At 46.2% G+C, this 17,874-nt stretch overlaps 1 protein-coding gene across 7 annotated transcripts in view; it reads left to right on the plus strand.

The window, feature by feature from the left end:
• RIN2 (Ras and Rab interactor 2) overlaps window positions 1-17,874 on the plus strand; it is a 115,059-nt gene that overhangs the window by 54,493 nt on the left and 42,692 nt on the right. For 5 of the 7 annotated variants that reach the window (XM_045010868.1, XM_045010865.1, XM_045010867.1 and 2 more), the window contains one exon: window positions 12,422-12,516. The exons of 1 other annotated variant lie outside the window; for it this stretch is intronic. In XM_045010868.1, coding sequence (XP_044866803.1) covers window positions 12,422-12,516 — 95 coding nt within the window. Of the gene's footprint in view, window positions 1-12,421; window positions 12,517-14,820; window positions 14,953-17,874 lie in introns of those variants that run through there. One more of the 7 variants, XM_045010870.1, reaches the window with a different exon arrangement.

The raw sequence follows: 17,874 nt of genomic DNA on the forward strand, positions 1-17,874 counted from the left end.
TCCGTGGTCTTAAAGCTTATGATTGCTATGAGCTTGGTACAGAGCCTGCAAACAGAAATGTATTTCCATCTGATCTTTTAAGAAAATTTCCTCAAAATATTAGTCTTTTGGGGCCTGATCTAAAACTCCTTGAAAGTCAGTGGTCTTTTTTCCATTGAGTTAAATGAGATTTCAAACAGACCCTTTGTGAAGGCAGAACTGAATTTCAAGAATTCAACTATATTGGGCCTTATGAGGTAACGAGCACCTGCAACTGCATTGACCTCTCTACATCATAACTGTTGTCATTACATGTTCAGCGTTCTAGCTGGTACTTTTGGGTAGAAGTGTGTTTGTTAAGAGCTCCATGTAAAGTCCTGCACACAAGCTGCCCTTTGTGGTGTACAACTGTGAGGAACTGGGGGATCTGTGTGAACAGCAGTGGTCACCAACTGGTAGATTGCAATTGACTGGTCAATCCTGGAGCCTCTGACAGTCAATCGCGATCTCTGGCCACTGACTGGGAGCTGCCCGATGTAAGTGCCACCCGGCGGAAGCCCCCCCCCCCACCCCAACTCCCTGCCCCAGCCGTGAGCCCCCTCCTGGAGCCTGCACCTCGTACCCCTTCCTGTACCCCAATACTCTGCCCCCGCCCGGAGCCCCCTCCTGCACCCAAACTCCCTCCCAGAGCCCACACCCCCTCCTGCACCCCAACCCCCTACCTAAGGCTCAGCCCAGAGCCACCTCCCACACTCTTAAACCCCTCGGCCCCAGCCCACACTCCCTTCCAGCAGCCAACCTCCTGTCCCAGCCCCGTGAAGTGAGTGAGGGTGGGGGAGAGGGAACGATGGAGGGAGGGGGGATAGAGTGAGAGGGGTGGGGCCTTGGGGGAGAGGCGGGGTAGATCCTGGGTGGCACTTAAATTCAAAAAGTGATCTTGTGTGTAAAAAGGTGGCAGACCACTGCTGTACAGTCTATGCATTCTGTGTGAGATTATGAACTCTCTCTTTATATATACCAAAGTGCAAACTCCATTTTGAATGTGCAGCCTTTTGTCTTGTCTCTTGTCTGTTTCAGCTTATCCATTCATATGGCTAGGTTCTGTTCAGTTCACGTTAATGATTCTGGTCTTGAACCAGAAAGTTAAGTGATTCAAATATCTCATCCCTTCCCTTTTACAATCAGTGTGCAAAGTGCATAGGGAAGTTCAGGCATGCATACTAATCATTAACATATTACCAAAAGGTCCACATCCATCCCATCAACAAATATTTTTATTGATCCTAGAAAACCCAGGAACTATGCTACACATTCTTGAGCTCCATCTGCTGGTACATTAGCTGATAGTACCTCTTGTAACAATATCTGCCTGTAAAGAGCAAAAATGTAAACATTCTTATAACAATTTCCAGTTGGAATTCTGTCAAGACTAGGGCACACTATTTTTGCTTTGACTAATTGTTTGTTAGGGGTTTTTTTGCAAAAAATTGTTTGTGCTTTCTGTGAAAAAATCATTTTTCTTTTGTCAAAACAAAAACAAAAAACAAACTTGAAAACAAAATATTTTGGCCAAAACCAGATATTTTGATTTGGATATGTTGCCACAACGCCTTCTGGGAATTGCAATTCAGTTGGCTTATGTCCCCATTCTCTTCTGTGGTTTGTTCATGTCAGCTGGGCTTCAGCTCTCGTGATGCATCGTGGTCAGAGGACTCCCATGATGCACAGCCTTTCCTTAACAAATCGCTGTGTCCTGGGCTTGCACCAGCTGCCCTGCCACTGTGACAGGGAGCAACACTGCTCCGTACCTCCGCTGCAGGTACCCCATCCTTCTCCCCCAACTGTACCCCCTCAGCTCCCCCTCAGTTCCTGTCCCTCCGGCAATCTCCTCTTTTTGGGAACCTGAAAGAGTAACCTTAGCATGGGGTCACAACGCCACTCATGTTTAGCCTGAGCCACCCCTCCATCGTGAACCTTGGGTGGATTGCCAAAAAAAGAGAGAATGCAGTTTATGGGCCACCTTCATAAAAAGTTTGGGAACTACTCCATTAATAAACTCCACACAGGCTCTCCCATGGCTAACACCAGTCTTGCCTGGAGCAGATTTAATAACAAACAATTCAAAACAATCCTCAAAATCCTAAAACGAAATCCATCACCACAACAACATAAACGTTCATACTCCACTCTGGGACATTCAGCCTGTCCTGAAGCTTTTTTCTTCCAGTCTGCTCTTCACCAAGCAACCACTCCCAGACCTTCCTAGCTGGAGCGGAGCCTTTTTCGTCTCTCGGTAGCCCCCTTCTGCTGCTCTCCTGGCCCTCCTCTGGTTATTCAGGGTCTCCTGCAGGAACTTTCTGTTCTCTACAGCCTCTGCCACAACTTCCTTTAGCAACATCCTCACCTCCCTGGGTTGAGAGAACTCAGCAGGTCCCCTTTTGCAGTCTCCCCCTTTATAATGCCCAGGTGCTTTTCCTTAAGCCCAGTTGGGTAGCAGGTAATCCATCGCAGGGGCACTGGCCCCTGCTCCCTCTTAAAGGGCCAGTCATCCAGTGACAAAAAATTGCTTTTAATAGAAAAATAACACAGAGCTACTGTCTCAATTGGTTGCTTTATTCCAATATTTAATTAATTAAAAAGCTCAATTTTTCAAAAATAAGTGAAGCTGCTGCAACAATGGCAGTTTGATACCCCATGGATTCCAGGGATCTTGCTAAAGAATTTTGGGCCAGCTTTCTGTGGGCTAGCTAGGGCCTTTTCTCAGATGGACAAATGGTTCTCTAGCTAGATGAGATTTTGCTTGAGTCACACTTAAGAGGCCACAAGGAAACAATTGAATAGCAGAACTTTGGAGGGGCAACCCAGGTTGTCTTTAGATTCCTGTTCTTTTCTTAGAGTGAAGAGCGCCATGATTTTTAATGTTCTCCCCTGCTGTTCAGACATTTCCTTTTGGCTAGTTCCCCCCCCCCCCCCTTCCATTTAGTTAAAGGCTAAGAGGAAAGCAACCAAGTGCTCCTGTTGTGGTGAGAGTGCACAATCTGGTCTGACCAGCTCCTCTGCATTTTATATGGCAAGCTTCTCAACTGTAATGCATGATCATGGCTGAGGTATCTAAAACACCCAACCTTGCCGCTGCTGTAGCGACTGAGGAGAGCAGACCTCTACAATTGAAGAGTGGGCAAGGTTGGTAGACCTCTGGGATGCCAAAGTAGTACAGGTAATTAGAGAAATGACTCTTCCTTCCCCCCACTCCTGATAGACTTCTCTGTATCAATTGCCTTTGTGGCAGCCAGAGGGCAGCTGGAGAATTCTTCCTCTGCTCCTGCTAAGTCCTAAGAAAGCACCTGAAATTAGAAGAGAGACCTATCGTGGAAGTCACTTGGGTTGCTAGTCAGTGCCTAAGTAATCTCTGTTCCCTTTGCCTCATTTGATAATGTCTTCTTAAAAACTGCGGCTCCCTCTTTTAATGAACCAATTAAGAGTAGTCCACACAGTTATTCTGAATCTTTGCATCATGTAAGATGCTTGCAGGGCAGGCCTTAGGGCTTATGGGACCTTGTGCAAAGAAGTGTGAGGTACTATTGTAGTTCCTCCCTCCTTGCAATCAGGCCCTCCATTCTCTGTGGTGGTGTTGGAGGCACTCTGACAGGAGGATTGGGTAGGAGGAGAGGGGACTCTGTGTCACCACATACATAGCATAGGTCTAACGATGCTCCGAAATACCCAAAATGCTGCTCTCTTGACTTCAGAGATGTCCCTGTCATCTTACTACTTCATATTGCAAAGGTCATTTTTAGACTTGGTATACCGAATTAACCAGAATAATCCTTTAATAATAATAATAATAATCATATATTTTAAAAATCTGCTTCTATGTAGTGATTTTCATTGGAGGATCTCATACTTAATAAAGGTAAATAGAATTACAGATCACACAGTGCATCATTGGCCATCAAGAGTTTCAACCCAGGTTTTCTAACTCACACTCAGAGTTTGAAAACTATTTCCCCACAGTGAATAGGAAACCTCTGAGGGCAAGTGCCATCACTTTCTGCAGAACCTAAGCTTTCTTCTTTTTTCCAAAACAAAAACAAACACAATCCAACTCCCCCCCCCAAAAAACAATCCCCCCAAATAACCATTTCTAGCCCTTCTTGTGCAAAAAAAAAACCAAACCTGCCAATCCAAGGTTAATCCATTGCACTGCTGCCTTTCTGAATGTGCAGATTATTCCAGTGCTTCTGCTGTTGCTCATTGCTTTTTCAAACAGTAGCAAAATGGAAACAAGCCACAATCTTTCAGTTTTCAGTTCTCTGCAATGATAGTGAAACTGACAAAAATAGTTCAGTTGCACTCTGCTGCCTCTTTGGAAAGCTCTTAGCAACAGCAGCAGCAGCAGAGATGGTCAGTTGAGGTATTTGCTGGGGAGAGAGACTCAAAAATGAAGGATGTAGGAAGAGTAGAGTAGTGGAAACACCGATATTCCAGCCAGAAAGCTGAGGGAGGAGGTAGAGTAGTGGACTCACACGTCTCTGTTGCAGCAGTCAGGAGACAGAAGGGAGTACTGGAACCGAGAGAGAGAGAGAGAGAGAGAGAATTCTCCTTCATTCTTCCAGAAATCAGGCAGGTTGGAGAGGGAGAGAGAAGGTTCATGAGTTTTTCCAATTTATCAGACACCTACTAGCTGGAAGCTGATATGAAAGATGGAGCCCTGGAACATTACCCTTTCCCTGTATCTTGATAGGGTGGGGAAGGATGGTACAGTAGAACTTCAAAGTTACAAATACCTTGGGAATGGACGTGGTTAGTAACTCAGAAATGTTCGTAACTCTGAACAAACATTATGGTGGTTCTTTCAAAAATTTACAACTGAACTTTGACTTAATACAGCTTTGAAACTTTATTATGCAGAAGGAAAAATGCTGCTTTTAACTATCTTAATTTAAATCAGGGGTTCTCAAACTGGGGTTCGGGACTCCTCAGGGGGTCACTAGGTTATTACATGGAGGGTCGTGAGTTATAATAGTGTTAAATATGTAAATAAGTGTTTTAATTTAAAAAGGGGGTTGCATAGAGGCTTTCAGTATAAAAGGGGTCACCAGTACAAAAGTTTGAGAACCACTGATTTAAATGAAACCAGCACATAAACAGTTTCCGTACCATGTCAAATCTTATTTTTTAAACGTTCCCTTTTATGTTTTTAGTAGTTGATGTTCTTCTTCAAGTGGTTGTTCATGTCCATTCCAAGAAGGTGTGTGCGCTCTGTGTGCACGCAAGCCAGAAGATTTTCCCTTAGCAGCGTCCATAGGGTCAGCCTGGGCGCCCCCTGGAGTGGCGCCACTGTGGCGCCCTATATAGGGGCCCGCCGACCCTCCACCCCCTCAGTTCCTTCTTACCGCCGGTGACGGCTAGCTGGAACTTTGCTCGCTCTCATAGCAAGCCTAGCAGTGTCTCTGTTCATATATATAGTTCTCGCTTTTTTTCATAGTTTTAGAGTTAGCGTTAGTTGTAAGTTAGTAGTTGGGGGGTTCCCTCCCCAACGTAACCCTTGTCCCCTCCTGGGCATGCCCGGGTCCCCAGGATTTAAACTCTGTGCGGACTGTGGGAAGTTTATGCTGAAGAGTGACCCTGCATTTTTCCTGCTTGAGGTGCCTCGGAGAGAGCCACCAAAGAGACCGGTGCTGAAGGGGTTCCGTCCCAGGACTCTCAAGGGCAGAGAGGAAAGACTTAGAGTGCTCCTGATGGAGTCCGCCTTACAATCACACTCGAACCTCGAACCTGCCGACCCGGCGCGTAGCGCCTCATCCTCGGTACACAGCGCTCCGGCACCATTAGCCAGACAGGAGGCCCAATCTAAGAACTCTAAGTCCCAGCACTGGAGAGAATTGGGACATAGGAAATTGGCCTCCGTGTGGCACCGATCACCGTCTCCAGTGCCTGTGAAAAAGGAGAGACTGGTGAGGGGCCGATCACCCCACCAGGACCCTAAAAGGCAGGTGGCGTCCACAAGTGTGGTGGGACAAGCCGCGCCTCAGGCGCCACCTCCCAAAGTTCCGTCGACTCCTGCTCCTGTGGGGGTACAGTCGAGTCTGGACCGGTCCAGGTCCCTGGACCTCTGCGTGGATTTGCGCCTCCCATTGACGCCGGAGGTGTTCAAGGCAGCCTCATACTTGTTAAGCCTTCCGGTACCAGCCTCCCCGTGCTGGAGGGAAGAGCCACCAGGGACTACCCGTCCCCCGATCCAATCGAGGTGCAAGCCGGCTATAATGATGCCTCAGTCCCCGTCCTGTGCGGCTCCGGCGGCACTGGCACAGAAGAACGACTGCTCTGTACCGCTCGCCAGTGACAGTGGGTACTGCCCCTCCTCGGTCTTCGTAGTTGGAAGCCTCGGAGTCCGAGGTGGAATCCTACCACTCCAATAGATCAAGGAGCAGGAGATTGGCTTCACAAAGAAGTCAGCGACCTTACCTGGCGCCGTGGCAGCAGCAATGGCAACCGCCCTCCCAGTGGCCGTTCTGGACCCCTTGGGCTTACCATCAGGCCCAGGGCCAGGTGCATGGCCCATGCTCCAGGTCCACATTGGTCTCCTCAATGTCGGTGGCTCTGGCACAAATGCCTCCACCCATACCTGGATGACTGGCTCATCAAGGGCCATTCCAAAGATCGGGTGGAGGCTCAGGTGGGCTTTACCAGACAGACCTTCCTCAAGCTCAGCATCCTGCTAAACAAGGCCAAATCTACTCTGTCTCCCGTCCAGAGGATGGAGTTCATAGGGGCAGTCCTGGATTCGATGCAAGCCAGAGTGTACCTTCCAGAGTCCAGGTTTCGGTCTATGTCCAACATCATCCTCAGTCTCCGTCGCTTCCCGACCACTACGGCAAGGAATTGCCTCAAGTTACTGGGGCATATGGCCGCGTGCACCTACGTGGTGAATCATGCCAGGCTCAGGCTGCGCCCTCTTCAGTCCTGGGTAGCAACCGTGTACCGACCAGCCAGGGATGCACTGGACTCTGTGGTGATGCTTTCCCAAGCAGTGCTGGACTCCTTCCAGTGGTGGCTTGACCTGCAACAGGTCTGCGCGTGAGTATCCTTCGCCAGCCCTCAACCATCCCTATCCCTGGTAACAGACATGTCTGGATCTGGGATGGGGGGTGCATCTGGGGAATCTCAGGACCCAGGGCCTCTGGTTCCCAGAGGACCTCTCCTTGCACATCAACGTCAGGGAGGTGGGGGGGTGCGCCTTGCCTGCCAGACTTTCAGATTCCCCTTGACAGGCAGATGTGTAGCTGTCCTCATGGACAATACCTTGGTGATGTTCTATATCAACAAACGGGGGGTGCACGCTTCTCTCCCCTACGCTGGGAGGCCCTCATGTTATGGGACTTTTGCGGACAGAATTCAATCCACCTGACAGCATCCTACCTCCCGGGAGTGCAAAACAGTCTAGCGGACACCCTCAGCCACTCGTTCAACGGTCAGCCGCTTCCTCAAGGGCCTGGATAGACTCTTCCTGCATACACGACAACCTGTCCCGGCCTGGGACCTTAATTTGGTCCTCTCTGCCCTCATGGGGCCCCCTTTTGAGCCCCTCACTACCTGCTCACTATTGTATCTCTCCTATAAGGTCACATTCCTCGTGGCTATCATCTCGGCCAGGAGGGTCTCGGAGCTCAGAGCCCTGACGTCTGAGCCTCCATACACCGTTTTTCACAAGGACAAGGTCCAATTCAGGCCACACCCGGTGTTCCTTCCTAAGGTGGTCTCCCAATTCCACATGGGTCAGGATATTTTTCTCCCTGTGTTCTACCCCAAACCACGTTCCTCCAGCAGGGAACGTAGGCTGCATTCCCTGGACGTTCGCAGGGCCCTAGCATTTTATATCGAAAGAACCAGGCTATTCAGGAAATCAGCCCAACTTTTCGTTGCTGTGGCCGACAGGATGAAAGGGCTACCCGTCTCATCACAGCGTATCTCCTCCTGGATCACGGCCTGCATCTATGAATGCTACAATCAGGCTAAGGTGCCTGCCCCACTGATCACAGCCCACTCCACAAGGGCCCAGGCCTCTTCCGCGGCATTCCTGGCTCAAGTTCTGACACAGGAAATATGCAGAGCTGCCACATGGTCTTCAATCCACACTTTCACGTCTCATTATGCCATCATGCATCAGGCTAGAGACCATGCAGCCTGCGGCCGCACAGTGCTCCAATCTACAGTGAACTCTGACCCCACTGCCTAAATTCAGGCTTGTGAGTCATCTGCTTGGAATGGACATGAACAACCACTTGAAGAAGAAAAAACGGTTACTCACCTTCTCGTAACTGTTGTTCTTCGGGATGCGTTCATACCCATTCCAGTACCCACCCTCCTGCCCTGCGGTCGGAGTGCCGGCAAGAAGGAACTGAGGGGGTGTAGGGTTGGCGGGCCCCTATGTAGGGCGCCATGGTGGTGCCACTCCAGGGGGTGCCCAGGCTGACCCTACGGATGCTGCTAAGGGAAAATCTTCCGGCTGGTGTGCACGCAGCGCGCACACACCTGCTTGGAATGCATATGAACAACACTTACGAGAAGGTGAGTAACCATTTTTTAAAGACAGTACCGTATTTGCTTTTCCTTTCCTAAGGATTGGCGATATACCTATCTCCTAGAACTGGAAGGGATCTTGAAAGGTCATTGAATCCAGCCCCCTGCCTTCACTAGCAGGACCAAGTACTGATTTTTGCCCCAGATCACTAAGTGGCCCCCTCAAGGATTGAACTCACAACCCTGGGTTTAGCAGGCCAATGCTCAAACCACTGAGCTATCCCTCCTCTCTGCTGCTGACTGATTGCATACTTCCAGTTCTAAATGACCAGTGATTGACTGGTCAGCTCGAAACTCTGGTGTTCATAGCTCTGAGGTTCTACTGTAACTCATTTGCTGAACAGTGGAACTCTGAATCTCTTGTCTGTGTCTGCAGCTAGAAGAATTAGTTCTCAGGAAAAATTTCCCAGGCTCGTTGTTTGAGTGCACAGATGATGGGGTAAGTTTGGGTGACGGGAGAGGGAAGCACTCTGTGTGTATTTTGTGCATACCTGTATAAATATATGTGAGATTTTATTGTGGGAGAGAGAAGTGGTGACAGAAAGAGAGACAGAATATATAACGGAGGAGGTAGTGTGCACAATTTAGGGAAAAAGAGAAGCGAGAAAGAAAAGTGGAAGCAGACCCTGAAGACAATTCATAAAAAAGATACACTATGATTTATTACAGGAAAGAGAGGAAAAACTGGAGTGGAGTCAGGAACAGCAATAAGGTTATAAAAGCCAGAGAAGTGCAGTAAGTCGTACAGGTTGTATAGGACTTGGGATATATATTTCTTGACTAGTTTAGCTGATGAATAAATCTAGCCTGGGACTATGGTGATCTGTAAGGGTCCGGGTCCCTGTAAGGGTCCGGGTCCCCTTGTCGGGTGAGGGGTCGCTCTTCGCCTTTGGGGCGCCTGGGAACCAGGCCGCCTCACTACAGGAGGCTGAGTAAGCAGTTCAGTCTTGAAGTCCACGCCCTAGGTCAGGGCGGGGCAACAGGCAGTAGTCCTGGGCTCAGACCCTGAGGCAGGGGCTGAGCAAACACACAGCAGTTCAGGGGCTCAGACCCTCAGGCAGGGGCTGAGCAAATACAGTTCAAGTCTGTAAAGCCCAAGCCCTAGCTCAGGGCGGGGCAGCAACACGGGTACAGGGCTCAGACCCTCAGGCAGGGCTGAGCAGCCAACAGGTAAGTCCAGGCTTCTACGCCTGAGCGTTGGGGTGAGGAGGAGACTGCCACCCGTGAGTGGGAGGGTAGCAGGGGGGACGCGGGCCCACTCCACCGCGTCCCAGCCCGGGGCCTTAGCAGCGGCGGGGATCCGCTGCAGTCAGTGGGGATCCTGGCCGCAACACACTGACATAGGCTCAGGGTCGGCTACAGCCAGACTGGGGTCAGCTATCCCCGGGCCACTTCCAATATCCCCCTCCGTTGGTACCTGTGTCGTTGTGGCTTTGGCAGGGGGTTCCACCAGCATTGGCTCCTCAGGAGATGGGTGCACGGGTGGGCTCGGCCAGTCCTCCTCTGGGTACCGGGCTCGGGGCAGGCTCGGCCAGTCCTCCTCTGGGTACCGGGCTTGGGGCAGGCTCGGCCAGTCCTCCTCAGGGTACCGGGCTCGGGGCAGGCTCAGTTCAGCAGGAGCTCGGGCACCCACGTCTGTCCTCTCCAGCGGCCGGGCAGCAACTGAGCGTTGGGGCCAGGACTTTATACTTCCTGCCCCGCCCCTTGACTTCCGGGGGGCGGGGACAGGTGGCGGTGACTCCGCCCACTTCGGCGGCTGTGCTGGCTCGGCCCCCTCAGGTGCATCTGGGAGCCAGGCCGCCTCACTACATGATCTGAGCTCAATTTCCTGCTATGTCACAGACTTCTGTGTGACCATGGCCAAGTCACTTAATCTCTTTGTGGCTCAATTCCCCACCTGTAAAATAGGGGATAATAGCACTTCCCTGCTTTGCAGGGATGCTGTGAAGATAAATGCATTCAAGATTATAATGTGCTCAGATACCGTGATAATGGGAGGCACATAAAATAGATAATACCTCAAAGGGATCACTCATCCTCGTGACCTAGGTCTATCAAGGACTAGCCTGCTTTTTTCCAACCAACCAGGTTGCCAATTATTTCTAGGAAGCTTCTCCTACCTAGCACTTTTCAGTAACTGGGTGATTGATAGGCTTGTCGTTCACTGTTTATAACCTCAGAAATACATGACCACATGCTAGAATTGGATTAGGTTTGGCCAACTACATCTTTTAGTTTAGATTTTCAACTATGGAAACAAGGACTCTTTATTTTAATCATATAAAGCAGGACTACCTGGGCTGGATTCATCCCTATTGTAACATCGGGAATGAATTTGGCCCCATGTATTAAAAGCCGACTGAATACACAGCTGTGTTCTTGGCAGTAAAGATGCCATTTCCATTGGTGTGTAGGGCACAAGAGGTGGGTTGCCTGCTAGTGTAGGGCGAGAAACCGACTTCAGTACAATTTCACTGTTGATGTGGCTACTTCTGATGCCTAGAGACTCACCAGGCTTTTTCCCAATTCACTGTAGTGGGTCAAAGGATTCACTATGCACATTTTCCCTAGTCAACATGAGGAAAGTCTTTCTTCAGTAAATTCTCAAAACAGTGGTACACTGGTACTTAAGATTACTTACTAGGATTGTGATCCTGAAAGGGAAAAAGCCTATGAAAAGATAGAAGAATGTACCGTATTTCCTGTAGTTTTATTATATAAACCCTGGGACCTATAACAGGACTGGAGAACTCTAATCTAAATGTAGACTGAAACCTTGACTTTGGATCGATCAAAATAATAATGGGCAATAAAAGAAGGCATGCCTGTCTGAGGTCAGAGGAAAGTCTTTTTGTGATTATGACACAATGGGGAAAATGGTGTTTGGTAATAGTACAGCACTTTGAAAACACTGCTCTTGTAAGACTACCGATATTACTGAGATTTTAGGATATTGCCTCTTATGTGATGAAGAAGATAGCTTAGAGTTGGGTTGGAAAGGGTCTGGGTTTTGTTTATTTTTTAAAGCTTTTCTTACTTTTGGCTATTTTATTTTTTAAAAATCTGACTTCTGTATTTATTCCATCTCACTTGCATCATGTACCAAGCACACTCTGATGCTATCCCTATGGAAAGTATAGGGGCTTGAATGATTATGACTTGTAAACTTGATGGGAGAATCAATTTCTGCTGTTTCCTAGCAAAATTTTTGCAAACATTGGATTCATATAGGCCATAATACCCACAGTTGCACAGTCACTGAGATTTCCCAGTAACCCTAAACTGAAGCCTCATTCTGATCCCTCTGCTAAAGTACTGGACCATTTCATCATTTAACTAATAACCGGTCTGTTCAGATGCAGTCCAAGAGTTGGTGCAAAAAGTAATTGCTCTTTTATTTGTGCAAATATATTTATTTTTGTACCAAAGAATGCTGAAAATATGGTTTTGTGCACCTCTGAAATAACTTTTGAAGTTTGTGGGGTTTTTTAATGTTTTTATGGGACTTTTTTTTAATTGTAGAATTGAATGTTACAGTAGTCAAACCATGTGGGTTTTTGTTTTTTTTTAAATTAATACCTTACTATGTTTGTGCCTATTGAGACTACTGTATTAATATATCTAATTAAAATAATAATCTGATCTAATTTCATGGGATGTTATATACTGCAGTTAAACTTCAATTGTCCTGCCTCCAAGAACAAGTACAGTCTGTCCCTTACCCTTATTTTTTCTATTGCAAGGGAAGTCCAAATAGAATGGGATAAAAGGTTTGCAATGTTCAGTGACTAAACTTGTCCATTCTGTTTCCACGCCTCTTCCGCTTGCTTGACGTCATACTATTTTTGTCCCTGTCTAGCTCATTGACACAATTGCCTCAGAAATTGGAGAACTGAAACAAGAGATGGTACAGACAGATCTCATGCTGGAAGATGGATCCACTGATTTGCAAAGGTGATTAAAAAGTATAATATACCGGTAATAGCTCCTGGCAACATAAAGCCTATTTTCACCGTGCCGCTTTATTTGGGAAGCTGACATTTCTGTCATATTCATTAGCTTTCCTCCTGCGAATGCAAAATGTTGTAGGTGCTGTGTAGATTAGTGATGGAGGCGTTTGCCTGTGAGCAGTGGGAGTGTCTGCTGATTATGTTGTATGTGTATTTGTTTTAATTTCTTTTAGAAGCAGTTGAACTTTGTGCACTCCCAGTTCCTTATAACAAACAACAAAAACCTAGGAAACAGATACACTTTTAAACACGGAAACTGCTAACATTATTACTTCTGGCTGTGGAGATGAATCTAACTTTTACATTGTAAAGTGTTTTAGAAATATTCGTTGCTCCAGTCAACTTTGTGAAGATTCAATGGAATTTTCATACGATAACAGATGGTAGTTTTGCCTTTGCAGGTTAGTAATAGTGAAGTATCGACTGCTATAAAGTGACCCACGTTGTTAAAGTATTTGTGAGATGTGTGTGAAGTTAGTTTAATTGAGACAATCTTTAAATATATGGACAGTAGACTGATGAATTTTGGGAAGGCTAAGAAAGATGTTACAGTACAAATAAAGTTCTGACTCTCTTTGAAATGAAACAGAGTGCAGGTGTGGGTTATTGTAACTGTTAATCTAAATCTATTGCTTTCTGTTGTCAAGCTAGGGAAATAGATAGTGTATGGTAAATATTAGGGCCAGACCTCTCTGGTTTTATCTTTTTTAGCAGTACTGATATCTAGAAATGTTTGACAATTCAGTCCATTATGTTAAATTTTAGGGGATTTTTATTCCTCCTAAAAGGTGAAATATTAGTTGTGAAAGGAAAGTAACAGATCCAGACCTTTGAGTGTATTGAGTAAATATGCAGGTTTCTAACTAACTGATCTTTTATAATATGCAACCTTGTTGTAGCTGTGTTGGCCCCAGGATATTAGAGAAACAGGGTGGGTGAGGTTATATCTTTTATTGGTTCAATAAAAGATATTACCTCACCCACCTGGTCTTTTATAAGGCAGTGCAATGACCTCTTATTGCAGTACCTATTCATATCTCTGTAGCTAGTGCTTAGTTGCTGTTTTCATTGCGGATGCTCATTCAGGCATCTATAACTTGATACTTGAATTTGAATCCAGAGAAAATGTAATATACAAATTGTGAGCCAATAGAGGTCTGTGTATTTGTTTGGTTTCCTTTTAAAAATGATTTAAATCATCTTAACCGCTTTTCAAATAGCCAGGATTTTAGAAATGTAGCAGCTGCAAGTACCTGTAGTTGTGCTCTAAAACGCTCCAAAGAAATGTTCAAATGGTGAAGTTCAGCTTCCATTCATTTCAGCAGTTGTGTGGCACAAAGAAGTCTTAAAGAGATGTAATCAGCATCTTGGGGAGTGTAGCTAGTGTTGCCTCACCTTCTGTGAGTTGGCTCCTTTCATTAACAGGCATGAGGGGGAAGGGCACACAGGGGTATAGCTGTAAGGAGCGCCACAAAGCCCATTGCTCTCCATGCTTTCTGAGCCATCCTGCTTTGTGCCTACAGGACAGCTCAGGGGTTTTCTGTTTGACTGCTGCTATTCTGTCCGTATGTGTCGCTTTCCCCCCCCACCCCCGCTATTGTCCTGATAAGGCCAGAATTTGGCCCTGCCTCTTTGAAATGGAGTCTCATGTAAGGGTTGTTTTTTTTTTAAACTGATTAAGAGACTGGCAGCCTTATGTCTAAATATTTTTTACATTTGTCAGGGCCAATTAATAATGTATTTAAATCGTTTTCATGGTGTGGTATTCTAAGGTATATTGTCCATATTAGTGTCATCTGGCAGAGGTTTTTTAAATCCGTGGTTCCATTCATTTCCTTCCAATCATAGCAGCATGGAGAAAATTCATCACAGAGCTACCCCTTCCTGAGTGGAGGAGAGGAAACAATCATGTCTGCAGCTCTGTTCCCTCTCACCTCCTTCCTCCCCCAACCTTGCCCTGACCCTTGTGGATGAGAGGGAAACAGGCTGGGAGAATGCACATCACCACTATTCTATGAGGAACTTGCTGTCATACGCTACACTGGAAAGTTATGCAGCCAGTTGCTGCGTTGACTGCTGTGCAGCTTTTCCGCTCTAGTGAAGTCCCCTTGAGGAGCTGGGGTCCAGAATGTCTGATGACTAAAGGAAGAGCTGGCAGCAAGTCTTCATTAAGCTGCACTGTCAAGGAGGTGTGAGCGCTCCAGAGTCAGATTTGAGACACAGGGCCTCTGTTTGTCTCTCTGTCTAGAGACCATGGTACCCTTCATCCTAGTATCCGAGCATCTGAGGAGTGGAGATAAAGTCAAAGTGGCCTGGAAACCAGTTGAGGAATGGGACCAAGAAAGAAAGAACAAATGCATCAGCAAGCACAAAATAGAGGGTATGTCTTTGGTGCAGAGTTAACTCAGGATCTTACGGAAGTGTTGCCCCAGCCATCCTTCTGTCCATACACACAGTTCTCTCATCCAAATGAGGTGGTGTCTTGAACCTGGGTTAGCTGGCCTGTCTGGAGCTGTAGGCTACAGTGCTACCCTTGGGCTGGTAACCTGGCTACATTGCTGAGGACATAGGCTAGACCACTCAGGTTGTTAGTCTTCCAGTGCCTTCCCATAGTTCCCCCTTGTGCCCAGAAGGACAGACAGGTTCTCCCCCAGCTTACTGAAAAAATGATTGAGTGGTTCAGCTTATTGCAGCATGGAGAGCCATGGGATATGCCCTCAGAAGTTCCAGTAACACACTGGTGAGAACAGTGCCTGTGATAACACAGGTTTCAGAGTAGAAAGCTGTGTTAGTCTGTATCCGCAAAAAAAAACAACAAAAAAACAGGAGTACTTGTGGCACCTTAAAGACTAACAAATTTATTTAAGCATGAGCTTTCGTGAGCTACAGCTCACTTCTTCGGATGGAGAACACAGTAACTTGGGTAGGAATTTGCAGTGTGCCTGCTCACACCTGCGCTAGGCTAACCTGCTGCTCAGACCCAGGTGCTGATCACCGAGTTAGCTCTGCAGTGAAGACATACCCAACGTTACAGAGGAGGGAAAAGACTCCATGTGTTTCATGTGCATGCTTAAGAGGGAAAGCTCCACTATCCTCTTAGGGCTTGTCTTGCCTGGGGCTTTGCTATAATGACAGTCATCGGAGCTACACCAGCACAGTCCCTAGTACAGGCAGACAGTGACGCAGAGCACTAGTGCAAACAATTACTTCATCTGTCTACACTCCAGGTTGGACCAGTGTAGCTGCACTGATACCTGTTATTGGAGCAAATCCTTAAACAAGGCCTTAGACTTAGGGCACATCTAAACTTCCTATTAGTTTGGACTACAGGGGTGTAAACAGCAGTGAGCACCAAAGTGCTTTGCTGTACCTCCCCCATGTGGACGATGCAGGCATGAGCTAAAAGGTTCCTAGTTCTCATTAACAGTCCTCTTCAAACAGAACTGCATTAATGCGAAGTAGGAACCTTTTAGTTCACACCTGCTGGGTCCACGCAGGGGAGTTACAGTGCAGCACTTTAGTGCACAACTGCTGTTCACACCCCCAGAGTCTGAATTGCAGAGCAGTGTAGATGCCTTTACACAAGGCCTTGGACTCAGGAAGGGACAGCAGCTCAATTATTGCTACTACAACTACAGCAGCATAATTCATGTCTCTGAAATATGTGCCATCAGTAATGGCCCTTTAAAATTCCTGTTGTGCAGTCTGTTTATCATGAAAGTTGAACTTACAAAATGTAGAATCATGTACAAAAAAAACTACATTCAAAACCAAAACAGTGTAAAACTTTAGAGTCTACAAATCCACTCAGTTCTACTTCTTGGTCAGCCAATCAGTCAGACAAACAAGTTTGTTTACATTTGCAGGCGATAATGCTGCCTGCTTCTTGTTTACAATGTCACCTGAAAGTGAGAACAGGCATTCACATGGCACTGTTGTAGCTGCCATTGCAAGATTCATATGTCCCTTCATGCTTCAACCACCATTCCAGAGGACATGCTTCCATGCTGACGATGGGTTCTGCTTGATAATAATCCAAAGCAATGTGTACTAACACATGTTCATTTTCATTATCTGAGTCAGATACCACCAGCAGAAGGTTGATTGTTCTTTTTTGGTGGTTTGGGTTCTGTAGTTTCTGCATCAGTGTGTTGCTCTTTTAAGACTTCTGAAAGCATGCTCCACACCTCGTCTCTTTCAGATTTTGGACGGCACTTCGATTCTTAAACCTTTGGTTGAGTGCTGTAGCTATTTTTAGAAATCTCACATAGGTACCTTCTTTGCGTTTTTTCAAGTCTGCTGTGAAAGTGTTCTTAAAACGAACATGTGCTGGTCACCATCCAAGACTGCTATAACATGAAATACATGCAGAATGTGGGTAAAATGGAGCAGGAGACATACAATTCTCCCCCCAACGAGTACAGTCACAAATTTAATTGTTGCATTATTTTTCTAATGAGCATCATCAGCATGGAAGCATATCCTCTGGAATGCTGGCCGAAGCATGAAGGGGCATATGAATGTTTAGCATCTCTGGCAGTAAATACCTTGCAATGCTGGCTACAATAGTGCCATGCAAATGCCTGTTCTCACTTTCAGGTGACACTGCTGGCTACTTCTTATTTACAATATCTCCTGTCAATGTAAACAAACTTGTTTGTCTTAGCGATTGGCAGAATAAGAAGTAGGACTGAGTGGACTTGTAGGCTCTAACCTTTTACACTGTTTTGTTTTTGAGTGCAGTTATGTAACCAAAAAAAAAATCTGCATTTGTAAGTTACACTTTCACAATAAAGAGATTGCACTTCAGTACTTGTCTGAGGTGAATTGAAAAATACTATTTCTTTTGTTTATCATTTTTACAGTGCATATATTTGTAATAAAAATAATAATATAAAGTGAGCACTGTGCACTTCGTATTCTGTGTTGTAATTGAAATCAATATTGAAAATGTAGGAAAAACATCCAAAACTATTTAATAAATTTCAATTGATATTCTATTGTTAAGTGCGATTAATGGTGATTAATTTTTTTGAGTTAATCGCGTGACATAACTATGATTAATTGACAGCCCTACTTTTTACAGTTGAGCTCACAATTAGGGTAAATTTGTAGGCCAAGTTATTACAACAGACTTTACAGTGAGCATGGATTAAATTTAAAGATCACTTTAAGGTTCCTTTATGCTGCCTGGGTGGTATATAGGGCCTTTGTGTAAATGGGAATCAGACCCACCATCTTGTTTGTAACAGTCCCGGGAAACAATAAGGACTCAGTTCTGAATTTCCTAACCTTTGTGGGT

This window comes from Mauremys mutica, chromosome 3, assembly GCF_020497125.1.
Source record: "Mauremys mutica isolate MM-2020 ecotype Southern chromosome 3, ASM2049712v1, whole genome shotgun sequence".
Classification (NCBI taxonomy): domain Eukaryota; kingdom Metazoa; phylum Chordata; order Testudines; family Geoemydidae; genus Mauremys; species Mauremys mutica.